The sequence below is a fragment of the Saccoglossus kowalevskii genome, chromosome 2 (genome assembly GCF_978046115.1).
Source record: "Saccoglossus kowalevskii chromosome 2, keSacKowa6.1, whole genome shotgun sequence".
Lineage (NCBI taxonomy): Eukaryota > Metazoa > Hemichordata > Enteropneusta > Harrimaniidae > Saccoglossus > Saccoglossus kowalevskii.
The window spans coordinates 27,587,125-27,601,244 of record NC_140642.1 but is presented as its reverse complement, the minus strand read 5'-3'; the positions used below and the strand labels follow the sequence as shown (position 1 = coordinate 27,601,244).

At 35.9% G+C, this 14,120-nt stretch overlaps 1 protein-coding gene across 1 annotated transcript; it reads right to left on the bottom strand.

Annotated features, from left to right (window-relative positions):
- Window positions 1–4,015: 4,015 nt before the first annotated feature.
- LOC144345858 (uncharacterized) lies at window positions 4,016–8,078 on the bottom strand. The gene is made up of 2 exons (XM_078006931.2): window positions 7,973–8,078; window positions 4,016–6,036 (listed from the first exon to the last, which is right to left on the bottom strand). Exon 2 carries the CDS (start codon window positions 5,542–5,544, stop codon window positions 4,216–4,218), a length of 1,329 nt encoding a protein of 442 aa, XP_077863057.2. The 5' UTR covers window positions 5,545–6,036; window positions 7,973–8,078; the 3' UTR covers window positions 4,016–4,215.
- Between the last annotated feature and the right edge of the window lie 6,042 nt (window positions 8,079–14,120).

Below are 14,120 nucleotides of genomic sequence, written 5' to 3'. Positions count from 1 at the left end.
ATCATTATGCATGTCTAAGATCCATTGGTTCTCAAATGATTTGTTTATTTTTTCATGAATAAAGTCTAAATTTTTCTTAATTATTTTTTCACTTGAGTTTACAATGGTGACAACATCTAAATCTTGCATGAGGGTTTCTACACTTGTAAACCATTTACTTTTTACATTCTTGTTTACTAAGTAGGCTTCTCTTAGTAATGTGTTATCAGAGTTTGTTACCCGGTTGAAATATTTAAGTTGTTGTTTCTTGATAAAACAGTCAATGGGGTACCTTCCTAGCTCACCATAAACAGCCATTTTTGGTGTGAATTTTGAGAGACCAAGAATGAACCGACAAAATGAAAGATGGACATCCTCAATTGCAGACTTAGTTGTGCTTTCATCACCCCAAACATCACTACCATATACAATAATTGGTCTTATCAGTTTGTCAAATAAAGATAGTTGGAGGGGTATGTTTAGTGAGTTGTCATAACCGAGTTTGAATTTCAAAGCAAAGAGAGCTTTCATCCCTTTATTTTTTAAATTATTGATACCCTCTTTATGTTTGCCATTAGCACTTATAGTTATACCCAGGTAATTAATTTGCTTAACTATGGCAATTTCTTTTTCAGCGAAGAAGAATATATTATTGCTCAGGGCTCTGTTTGATTTATTGAATACAATAACCTTTGTTTTCTCTGTATTAACAGCCAGGCGCCATTTTGACGTGTATATTTTCAAGTTGTCTAAACAGTTTTGTAGCCCCCTAGCAGATTTAGATAAAATGACAACATCATCTGCATATAGGAGACAACTTACTTTTAAATTATCAAGAACCGGGGAGTCACAGTTTTCAGAGTTGAAACAGTTAGGTAGATCATTTAAGAAAATGTTAAAAAGAGTAGGGCTAAGATTGCACCCTTGTCTGACTCCAACTGTTGATTTAAAGCTCTCAGTTAAACCCTCTTTTGTTTTAATTCTGTACCTGTTGTTTTCGTACATGTTTTTTATTATTTCAAACATTTTACCTGATATGCCATTTTTATGGAGTTTGAAATAGAGACCATTATGCCACACACTGTCAAATGCCTTTCTAAAATCTATGAAGCAAGCATAGATTTTGTTAGACTTGGAGGTTATGATATCTTTTGAATGGCTATTATTATAGAGATATTTTTGTACAATTGTTTTTAATATAAAGAGATTGTCTGTGGTCCTGCAGTTTTTCCTAAAACCGAATTGATGCTTTAAAATAATATTTTGTTTGTCCAAGTATGCTATTAGCCTAGTGTTCAGGATACTGGTAAACAGTTTTCCTAAGCAGCTAGATACTGCAATCCCTCTGTAGTTATTAGGAATTGTCTTGGACCCTGACTTGTGAATAGGAACAACTAAGCTCGTGTTCCAACTGGCTGGGAAAATGCCTGAATTATATATATGACTAAACAATTTTTGAAGCCCTTCAAGAATGTAGAATTCACCATATTTAAACAATTCATTACAGAGCTCGTCCTCCCCTGATGTTTTATTTAGTTTAAGTTGATGACAGGTGGTTACAGTACCTGTATACCTGTACAAGACAGGTACATTTTACCAGTGACAAGAATGGTTACGAACCAGTTGAGCAAGGCTAACCGAGTCGTAACCACGGTGTGGTTCGTAACCAGTCTTGTGAATGGTTGTTGACAAATGCTGAACAGGCCACGCCTCCAACTGTGCCATGCGTTCGGGCCAACCGTTAATTGTTCATAAATGGAGGCAATTTTTGTAGTTTTTTTGATTTATTCTAGTGATATCAGTAAAATAAAAGTAAGTCTTTGGCGAAATTTAGATTTTATTTCTCATTCTGTTTGACTGTTTTTTGAGTTTAAAATATGTGAGCTCGCTGGAGCCTTCATCTATTTCTTACACTAGATACTAGCCGATACCCTCCTCCCCTCGCTCATAGGGAGTGCGTACAGTTGATCATAGTTCCTGGGCTTTCTGTGATCAAGCCTTGACCTATGCCATGTCCATTGGAACCTCTTTCTACATCACATCACATCACGTCACGTCTTCACCTATATTGTGTCAATTGAACCCTCCTCTCATATCACATCGTTCTCCTCAAGCCTTCGCCTATGTCATATCACAGTCCTCTGACTGTATGGATAGAGGGACTGTAGTCATATATATTAATCCCACTTCCTGTATCTCAACATGTCATGTCACGAGAACTTTCCGGTTACTTACAAATTTCAACTTACATGTTTGGTGGTCTGGGTAACTTTTTATATTTTGCTTCAATTGCAATTTTAAAAGTGCTATTGGGTGAAGTTGACGACTAGTAGTTTGAGGTTGTAAACCGTTCTTGAACAGTAGGCAAAACAAAAATGTCAAACCCAGTTATTTTTTTCCCATTTCTTTAGGATATCATTAGCCATTATTGAAGATCACTTCACATTTTGGACATAACATAAAGGTTAATATACTGCACTCAATAACACATGCTGGGGTGACGTGGGCAAGATATTGATCTCGCCTGGTAGGAGTTTGTATGGGGGGTCCAAACTTTAAAATCGCCAGACTAAGTTAATGATTTTTTTTTATATTATACAGAAACAAATTGAAATTTTTTCAACCGGGGGGGGGGGGGGTCCGGACATACTGTGGACGTACAACGTGTGAGGATGACATACAATGTGATGCTTGGGTACATAAATCTCGTATTTAAATTAATATGTAACAACAATAACAACAGAAATATTGCGGTCATAGTTCATAGCTCACATGCTATTTAACCTGGGTTCAATAAAATAATGCTGCTTTTATTAAATATTCCAGTTTGAGAAATTGTACATAGCTACTATGTAATCAGTGAATGCATATACGTGAATCTAGAAACACCTTATCATGACATAGGCACATCTTCTTTGCTAATAATATTTAGTTAATGTGTATGCGTAACAACTTGCCTATACATAGTATACTATACTCCAGCCACAAGAAAGAGTAACGGCCTTCTGTTATTACATGCTGTAGTTGTAATCTGTTCACGTAAGACAATGCAGCATGTGAAACAAACTATTTATGTAGATATAACTATCACTTCAATTCATATTTGTCATACCAAACAGCTTCTTTTGTCATATCATTAGTATCATTGTTTTAAATTTCGCACTAATTTTTGTCATATCATACAGTCTCGTTGATTTGAATTTTGCACTAATGTTTGTCATATCATTGGTATCATTGATTTAAATTTTGCACCATTTGTTGACATATCATTAGTATCATTGATTTAAATTTCGCACTAATTTTTGTCATATCATACAGTCTCGTTGATTTGAATTTTGCACTAATGTTTGTCATATCACACTGTATCATTGATTTAAATTTTGCACCATTTGTTGTCATATCATTAGTATCATTGTTTTAAATTTCGCACTAATTTTTGTTATATCACACAGTCTCATTGATTCGAATTTTGCACTAATGTTTGTCATGTCACACTGTACCATTGATTCGAATTTTGCACTAATGTTTGTCGTATCACACTGTATCATTGATTCGAATTTTGCACTAATGTTTGTCGTATCACACTGTATCATTGATTCGAATTTTGCACTAATGTTTGTCGTATCACACTGTATCATTGATTCGAATTTTGCACTAATGTTTGTCACATCATTAGTAGTATTGATTTAAATTTTGCACTAATTTTTGTCATATCATACAGTCTCATTGATTCGAATTTTGCACTAATGTTTGTCATGTCATTAGCATCATTGATTTAAATTTTGCACTATTTTTGTCATATCACAGTCTCATTGATTCGAATTTTGCACTAATGTTTGTCATATCATTAGTATCATTGATTTAAATTTTGCACTAATGTTTGTCATATCATTAGCATCATTGTTTTTAAATTTTGCACTCATTTTTGTCATATCACAGTCTCATTGATTCGAATTTTGCACTAATGTTTTTTCATATCATACAGTCCCATTGTTTTGTATTTCACATTAATGTTAGTCATATTATTACAGTCACATTTGATTTGAATTTTGCACTCATGTTATTCATATCATACAATCCCATAGGTTTGAATACTGTACCGTTTACAGTTACATGTTTCCGTGTATCCACTATTATTACTTGCATAAACAAATGAAATGAATTAAGAATACACACATGATTTGATCATTGCACTCTACCGGGGACAGTTCCTGCATGTGTCCTATGTCCTTGTAATTAACTTTTAATGTTCATCTGAAATTGTCTGATAACCAAAATTGCCATGGCGGCTTTGCTAAATGGATTCCTTTCCCCGTTTTTATGTCCTGATATTGTGACTGGAGCCCCCAATTTAGATGGCTGTTTAACTAATGTACTACATTTTGTTAGTTCTTTTCTATTTTCCATAATAGTATCGTCATCTGTATTCTCTGATTCATCATCTGAACTATTTGATGAGCTGCTTGATGGACTGCTTGATCTAACTCGCTGTTTCTCCTTCATTTCATTTTCTGATTCGAATCCCAGCCACACGTACATTTCATTGTTTTTCTTTGCGTCAATAAGGTCACGTGACCTGGTCGGTTTTGTCGTCGTGTGCGGTGCACTGAACGAGTTGATTTGGATTGGAATCTGGTAATATGACATTGCTTCCCCTATACGTGGAACCAACGAATCGTTTCGTACTTGCGGGTGCATTTCCTCTGTGTCCTCGATCTCATCGGCATGACAGGCGGTAGGAGACGATTTCAGACGTCGGGGGTCGTTTATCGCTGGTAGTACAGTAAATTGGCCGGATGAAATGAGTTGACTTAATGATGTTCGCTTTGGCAATGTTTTGGGGATTTCTGGAAAACTGAGGCTAAGTGTTGGTAGATGCCCTTTATTTCCAAACACATTATAATCTTCTTCTTTTTCCATTGTATTTGTTATTTCTATTGATGAGATGGGTCCATCTTTTCCTGTAGCGCCCTCTCCGTCGTCACTCGATTGTATTTCATTATTGACAGCATTTGCTTCTTTTTTCCTATGGACTTTCGTTTTCCGCAATCCAGCTTTATCTTCGCCCATCTTTTTTAGATTTTCCTTCATTTGTTTAGTCTTCTCTTCGGTGAGGTACGTCAGTTCCCGGTGACGATCATAAGTTGAATCAAGTTCGGTCAATGTCCTTGTGAGATATAACTCCCTGCCTTTTCGGGAGAGGTCGGTGAATGTGTTTTCTCCTCTCACACCAGAAGGTCGAAATGTAGTTTCTTGTGTCTTATGTCCTGAATCACCCCCGTCTCTCGCTTGCACGTTTTCGTTGGGTTTCTTCCTGTGACGTGTCTCGTCTAACAAACTCTTTAAGTGTACCATTCGTTTTCTCATTTCACGTTCTTCTTTGCTCATTGTGGCCACTGTCATTCGTTTAGCGTTTTGCAGCATTCTCAATTCCTTTGCGTTTTCCATGGCAACAATATGATTTTTTCCACGGCCAATATGATGTGTTGCACGTGCGTCCATCTTTTTAATGACTGTATGAGATTCGTCTTTCCTCACATCGATTACGGACGCTCCTCTCGGCATGTTTCGCTTTCTGAGTAGATGGCGAAGGCTTCGTTTTCTATGAGGATGGCGAAGGTTTCGTGTTCTAGGCAGTGGAAAAGGCTTCGTTTTCTACTTGGATGGCGAAGGTTTCGTTTTCTACGAGGTTGGCACAGGTTTCGTTTTCTATGCGATGGCGAAGGTTTGGCTTTCTGTGTGGATGGCGACTCGGAAGGTTTCGTTTTCTACACAGTGGCAAAAGCTTCGTTTTCTACGAAGTTGGCAAAAGTTCCCTTTTCTATGTGATGAAAAAGGCTTCGTTTTCTACGAGGTTGGCAAAGGTTCCCTTTTCTGTGCGATGGAAAAGGCTTCGTTTTCTACGAGATTGGCAAAGGTTCCCTTTTCTATACGATGGAAAAGGCTTCGTTTTCTACGTGGATGGCGAAGGCTGTCAGTTAATTAGGAATAACCACCATAATGTATCCAGTGTTAACACCTACTGATTTAATCACCAGCCAACGTAACTTGTCACACCTGTGAACAATAACAACGTGTAATAAGTAAATACGTCTAAACACGAATATATACACACCAATTATATAGACAACTAGCAACCATTAACAACATATCGATACAAGCAACTAGCAACCATTATCAACACATCGATACTGGCAACTAGCACCTGTTACCAACACATCGATATAAACAACTATAGCAACTATTATCAACACGTCGATACAAGCAACTACTAACTTCCTGGCGCGTTACTACACCTTATTTACTAATGAAGGCTGTGATTTTACGTCGGCACGGTCCTCGGGTTTGTTTCTGGAAAATATTTAATCAACTGAATTACATTTCTGAGAAGTAATTGGAAATGTTATTGTATAGAGCTTGACACGTATGTAAACCCAACGACGGAAACGCATTGTTTGTATTGTCAGTTAATATGTCTTGGATTCTGAATTAATAAAGAAAGTAACACTTTTCTATGTTGATCAATTTTGTGTATTTGCTAGTTTGTAGCAACTTAATGGTAACTGTTGTCAACGTTGGGATGTATTTACCTATAGTTGGAGATGATCTAATTTTAATCTAAAAAGTAGCATTATTTCATTGTTTTAAATGTTGAGAGCCGCTGTAATGTAAGTAAATGTAAATGTATACAGCAAGCATTATCAAAATCTTCCGCTTCTATATCCACCATTCACCATTCAGTGGCACTTACCACACGTACACTGGTAGTGACTGATAAAGTGCACACGCCTCGTAAACGCACATAATGTTTTTCAACAATAACGCCATTGTTGTAAAATGCGTCTGTACCCCTCAACCATTCATCGACCGACAATTCAACGACAAATCGTTATCAATGTTTTACGTTACGTGGGATGTTGTCAGGTTAAAAATCACACACAACAATTGAAACACAATAGCGCAAGTTATATTCTAACTGACATGTTGTTAAAATACGTGCTCAAACGTAGACTGCAATGTAGCTAGCATGGCCATCAAAGTATTGGTGCTGACTTTGCACCCAAGGTTCGTTTTATGCCGCCAGATACCATAAACTATCAATTTACTGAACATGTTCACTCAGAATGAAAGTCTACGGTCTAACCAGATACTAAATAATGCTATTTATCTCATCGGATCAGCAAATCTAAAAGTATGCCCTGTGGTATTTGATACAATAATGCACGCGTTGTTTCACTTGTAGATGGTCGGTTAGCTCTGAATCAACGTACTCCATGCATACATATGTAAGCTGTGCAATGTATATTGAAAAAAGATAGAACAAGTTGAGTTAATCACACGTGAAGACAACTGTAACATTTCACGATAAACTTACTCGTTAATGGTTACAGTAATTGGGAGAGACCAAACACAGCACTACACTATTGTCGTGTTTATTACCACGGGCTTTACCAGCACACACAAGACAACATAAAAGATTATTGCTTTAAGTCGGGTATATAGTGCGTGAGATAATCACTATTGTTATGTGCAATAACTCGGAAACATGATAAATTCAGATTTATTCCAATGGTTAGTGTCCATAGACCCGGCGACTACGTGCCAGTACGCCGAGATTAGTAGTTGGCCGGTGACCATAGACCACGGTGACGATGTGCCTGTAAATCGAGGCCATGGAGACACGAGACAACACACGGTTATTTGTGGTCGTGTTGATTGTATGCGCAATTGTAATGCCGCCCCAGGACATGGATTCTGTATTTACATGATGGTCTAGCCATAGTTTTCAGATGTCCAGCGATGTTTTTCGTGAAAACGAAGGACGTTTGATCATAGACAATGAAAACAAGACCAGGAGTGAAAAACACTTGTTGAATACCCCCTCCTTTTCAGACACGCACACACACTCAACACAGGCAGTGTATAATCCATCCACAGTAAAATGATGACAATGAGTACACAAGTAACATACAAGTACTGTGATCATACTTACAATGTGTTACAGCGACACCGAGTTTGCATCCCAGGATGCTACGTACGGAGTTTACTTGTCATCGTGGTTGTCTGCAAGGAGGATCTGCGTTCAAGTTACTTGACTGATGATACCACGTACAGTCAATTATGGCTCACTAACGAGATATGTATGCGTGCGCACCTGTTACTTCGGTTTAAGTCTAGGAGTCACCACGAAACCACACAAGGGTCACAAAAGCTTCATAAATAGTGACTCATAAACAAATAGAAGGGGCACGTTGCCATCAATTACGTTGAGTTGTCATTGTTTACGTGCACACTAACCGTACTTTAATGTAATGTTCGTGCAGTATGGGCGTACCTAGCACACTTGTACGTGTCTGTAGATATTAAATGTGTTTTTTTTGTTTTTGTTTTTAACGGTACGTGTGTGGATTGTTTTAATTGTAGCGTGTCATGTAAACGACGTACTAGTATGCTTGAGTTTATTGCCCGGTCCAATGAACTCGTCCAAAAAATTATGGATATCCACTAAGCAACTGTGTTACTTCCAAATGACCTATGTACTTGCGTTTGATAAATTGCTTAGTGTTGCCATGGTGGCAACAATTACACGTCTGTATTTCAAACATTACTTGGCTCACTCCACAATCAGCTATAGTTTAGTGTACCATGTGAGGGCGCTATTGGAATAACACATCTTAGTTTAGTATGAGTTTGGTACGCTGTGTATGATTAGTTCGAGACACAATTTACATTTACAACAACTAGGTAGGTTTATGTACACCTACCTATCAACAGCAACTTCGTGTACCATGTAAATGCTATCTTGTAAAAGCATAATATAAAGCTTATTTTTGAGTTATATGTACTTGATTTTTTGGCACTAAATAATCTCTTATTTGGGCCTAACAATATAGACATCTGGCGCAAAGATACACAATAACAAAATAATGTATGTCTATATTTTCTATGATGTATTTAAGCTATAACCCCCCGCCGAAGGCGGGTATACCACGAGATATTGCACAATTCACGACATATATGCACGAGCCGCAGGTATACCCAACTTCGACGGGGGTTATTGCTATTATACCAATATATTGACAATTCGATAAAACTAGTTAAAAACTTTACTTGCATCTACTATAAGATCACGATAATGGCCTTTTAATAATATACTAGGCATTGTTCCACTGCTCACTGTACTATATTCTAAAAATACAGTCTCATTTCCACTATTTCTGTACTTTATTATGAAACTACTATCTTTTTTCCATTGCTTTCTGTACTTTATTCTAAAACCATTGTCTTTATATGTGTCTCTGTATTTTATTCTAAAAACTAAACTTCTTTCCAGTGTTTCTGTATTTTTGTTGTTGAAATATTTGACTTCTTTCATGTGTTTCCGTACTGTATTCTAAAAACACTGTCCCCTTTTTACTGTTTCTGTAATTTATTCTGAAACTATTGTCTTCTTTTAAGTGCTTCTATAAATGAGTCCTGCAACAATTTTAATACAAATACTTCTGTATTCTATAGAATTGTATTTCCATAGCCCATCAACATCTGGAATAGGGATGATATGTGAAGTCAATGACTATATTATCTGGTAATATAGTATTACGTAAATAGTCATTCTTTCTTTTCAACGCTGCTACTGTCACTAGTGTGGATCGTTTACCACAATGCACCACAAGGAGAAACAATAAGTCAACCATATATATTACACGTATAAGGTTACTCGTATTTTAAAATAAATGGACACCAGTGGCACTAGTTATCCAGACCAGGTACGAGTGGGGTGTATAATAAATTATCATAGACTCTATCAAGTCTATAAATAAATTATTGAAATAAAGGTTTTTTGAACGGTGTTGTAAGGAAATCGTCCGTAAATGCGGATCGGTACTTCAAATCAGTTGAGTCACGTTTATTTCTATTGCACCATTGCGACTAATATAAACATAGGTCACCTATTTTTCAAAACAACGTGCTTCACAAAGAGGTTTCAGGATAATTTCACGTCACAATAAAGTTACATTTCTTATTTATCAACAAAGCGTTTTCAATACAAAAAAATATGTGCCACTATCAGAAAAAAAAAACACCACCACGCAGAACACGAACGAACTGCAGGAAATGTTGGTGAAAGTACATGAGAATTTTAAGTTTGTCACGCAGAAACCATTTCAATCTAAGAATGCAAAATTTTGCAAAGCCAATTAATTATTCGTGCGTTTAAGATAATGAAGATGTCTGGCATAGTATTAAAACCTCTTTCGGTTGAATGCTGCAATTTATTTGATTCTTACTACTTAGTATAACTAATATTGTTCTGCCTAGTGACAAAGCGTTAACAGGTTTTTTGAGATATTTACTATTTTGTAAATGACGAACGGTTGCGCAGCCAATCACAGTTTTTGCTTTGAAATACTATGCTTTCATCCAATCATGTCATTTTTTGTCACATAACGCCAACACAGGCGACGCTGAATGCACCAGACAGTGGGTGTGCCGCCGTCTTACGGTGTCCATGCATTTTGGCGTCACATAATGACGTTCAGTGAACATTTTTTTTTTATTTTGGCGCCAAAGAAGCGATTAGTTATTTATTACTAAATGATACATCATTTTCGTATTTTGTATTACCAACTTGAGCGGCAGGCGCAATGAGCTGCCAGTGACTATTACTTTTATTTTACGATTAAATAATTGCTTTCACTTGGTCGTCATTTGATCTGTACAAATTACCGTATCGAAAGTAATGAATTATGAAATAATGACCAATTTTTTCAAAATTTTCGGATTGATATCAAATGTTCCATGTTTGGTATGTGATGGACACATTTCCTGCAAATATAAAGATACTACATTCAAAAATAATTATAACTTCGAAAAATACCTGGATGATATAAAAAACAAACAAAAATACACAGAGTAGCAGTAACCAAATTCCATATTTCAGCCCACTTCTTGCCAATTAAAACAGGCCGTCACAGCGGAATAAATAAATTGACATGGTATGTAACAACAAGTGTGACTCTAATGACGTGGGTGATGAAAAACATTGCATTTTTTATTGTAAACATAACTGTTTGTCAGAACACAGGAACAAATTCCTATCATGATGCACTATTTATATACTCACCTGATTACCAAATCTTGCCAACTGAAAAATTGTTTATCGGGATTTTCTCAAGTGTAGACAAATATGTTTAGAGCATTTTTGATAATTTTGATAAATTATTTTAGATGAGTTGTGTTATTTTATGTTTCTTATATTGGACTTTACTCAAGCATTGTTCAGTTTTGTGTATCCCCCCTGTGTATCCAAATAAAATGTTCTATCCTATCCTTGCCTATGGAAAAATTACATCACAAAATGTGCAAGTACCTACTACAAGTAAACTGTAAAGCCACAAACTTGGCATGTTTACTTGAACTGGGAAGATATCCACTTATCATCTCAAGCATCAAACGTATGATTAACTACTGGCTGAAAATAAAACATATGGATGAAACCACTCTGATCTCTGAGGCCTACAAACTTGGCACCAATTTGGACAAAGAAAACGTCAGTAATTGGACCACAGGCATAAAAAAATTACTGAACCTTTTGGAAATTAGTGATGTTTGCGAAAAAACCAGTATTATCCCATTAGCTACAAAAAAACTAAAAAATATGTTTGAGAAACACTGCACAGAAACAATGCATAATGACAATAAAAGCACTAATCACAAAAATAAACTTCGTACCTACAGACAGCTGAAAACTGATTTTGCACTTGAAAAATACCTTGAAATTATTAAAAACCCCATCCACAGATCATCTATGACTAAACTGAGGATAAGTGCCCACATACTTCAGATTGAAGTTGGGCGATATCCCAACATAGATGTCTTAAATAGAACATGCCCTGTCTGTGACTCCAATGAAATTGAAGATGAAGAACACTTCCTCTTCAATTGTAACCAGTACAAATTTGAAAGAGATGCTTTGTTTGAAAACGTAAACTTATCCGGTAATCTGAAAGCACTTCTCAATAACAAAAATTCTGAAACCGTCCAAGCAATTGCCAAGTTTATCAGCGACTGTTTCAATAAAAGAGAGAATTTTATGAAAAGCAATTTACCAGCTGCCTCAAAATAACACCATAAAAATATTTATATAATAATATTTTCACAGTATTACTATTTATTTCTTTTTAGGTTTTCAAGACACATGTCTTGGAAACCTATTGTAATCGTTATGTTTTTTATTATTCCGCCAGATTTTTTCGCTAAGCGCCATTTCGACACCGTTGCACATATCTGTAAAAAATTTTCATATGTTTGTAAAGGTTGATGAGATCTAGTGCATATCCTAAGATGACGCATATTGATCACGTGGTACGGCGGCCATTTTGAATTTAAGGCGAAAAATGGCATGCTCATTTGAACACCTTTCTGAGGGCCTAGGAGTCTCAAACTTTCGCCTAAAAGAAGCATTGGCCCTAGAGCTACGTATATCAGAAAAAAAAAGTTGAACGGTCATGTGACTTTTTTTTCTAGAATTTTCTGAAATATTGTTTTGCATCTCATTTGCATAATTTTGATCGTATCGAAATTCCACGCCATAATTTTGAAGAACATCATACATACTACAGATTAATCAAAGAATCATGGAAGTGCGACCAGTAGTTTTGGAGCAGTTGATTTATGAATATTTTTCACATTTTATATAAAATAGTCAGCAATGTTGCATTATGGGAAAGGGGGGAGGGCCCATATACGATACACATTGAATTGACATATATTGAGAACTATTGCATATACAAACATGGAACTAACGCTATATTGAAGACATTGGACAAGAGAATTGACCAAAATATTGGATGACCATAAATGGTCATGCAACTCATTAAATATGCATGTCTCTAATATCTCAGGCACTATTGCAAGTACAAACATGGAACTAACGCTATATTGAAGACATTGGACAAGATAATTGACCAAGATATTGGATGACCATATATGGTCATGTAACTCATTAAATATGCATGTCTTTAATATCTCAGGCACTATTGCAAGTATAAACATGGAACCAATGCTATATTGAAGACATTGAACAAAAGAATTGATCAACATAGTGTATGACCATATATGGTCATATAACTCATTAAATATGCGTGTCTCTAATATCTCGGGCATTATTGCAAGTTCAAACATGGAATCAACGCTATATTGAAGACATAGGACGAGAGAATTGACCAACATATTCGATGACCATATATGGTCATAGAACTGATTAAATATGCATATCCATATATCTCGAACACTTTTAAAGATAGAAACATGTACCCAAACCTATATTGAAGACTTTGGACAAGATAATTGATCAACACAGTCGATGACCATATATGGTCATACAACTCATTAAATATGCATGTCTCTAATATCTCGAGTACTATTGTAAGCACAAACATGGAACCAATACTATATTGAAGACATTGGACAAAAGGATTGACCAACATATTCGATTACCATATATGGTCATAGAACACATTAAGTATGCATATCCATAATATCTCGAGCACTTTTAAAGATAGGGACATGTACCCAAACCTATACTGAAGACATTGGACAAGAGAATTGTCCAACATATGAGATAACCATATATGGTCATAGAACTCATTAAATATGCATGCCTCTAATATCTTAGGCACTGATGCAGGTAGGAACATGGAACCAATGCTATATTGAAGTCATTGGACAAGAGAATTGACAAACATACCTGATGACTATATATGGTCATATAACTCATTACATATGCATGGCAATAATATCTTGGACACTATCACATATACAAACATGGGACCAACGTTAATTTTGGGGGCTATTGCAAACAGTCATACCTGGCCATGCATTGCATGTGACTTGGCCATGTGCCATGGTCTTGAAAACCGGTCATTGCTGCTATGCAGCTATATTTTATTATTATTATTACTTATGTATTTTATTGTTCCTTATATCCTTATTGTATTCTAATCTAGATCCCAGAAGGGATACGATATCAATAAAGGTTGTTATTATTAAAATATCCTATATTACTCAATGCGAAGTTGATAAGTCCTCTGAGTCAAGGTATAATATAGCCATAGATTTTAATAACTAGTTAAATCTAT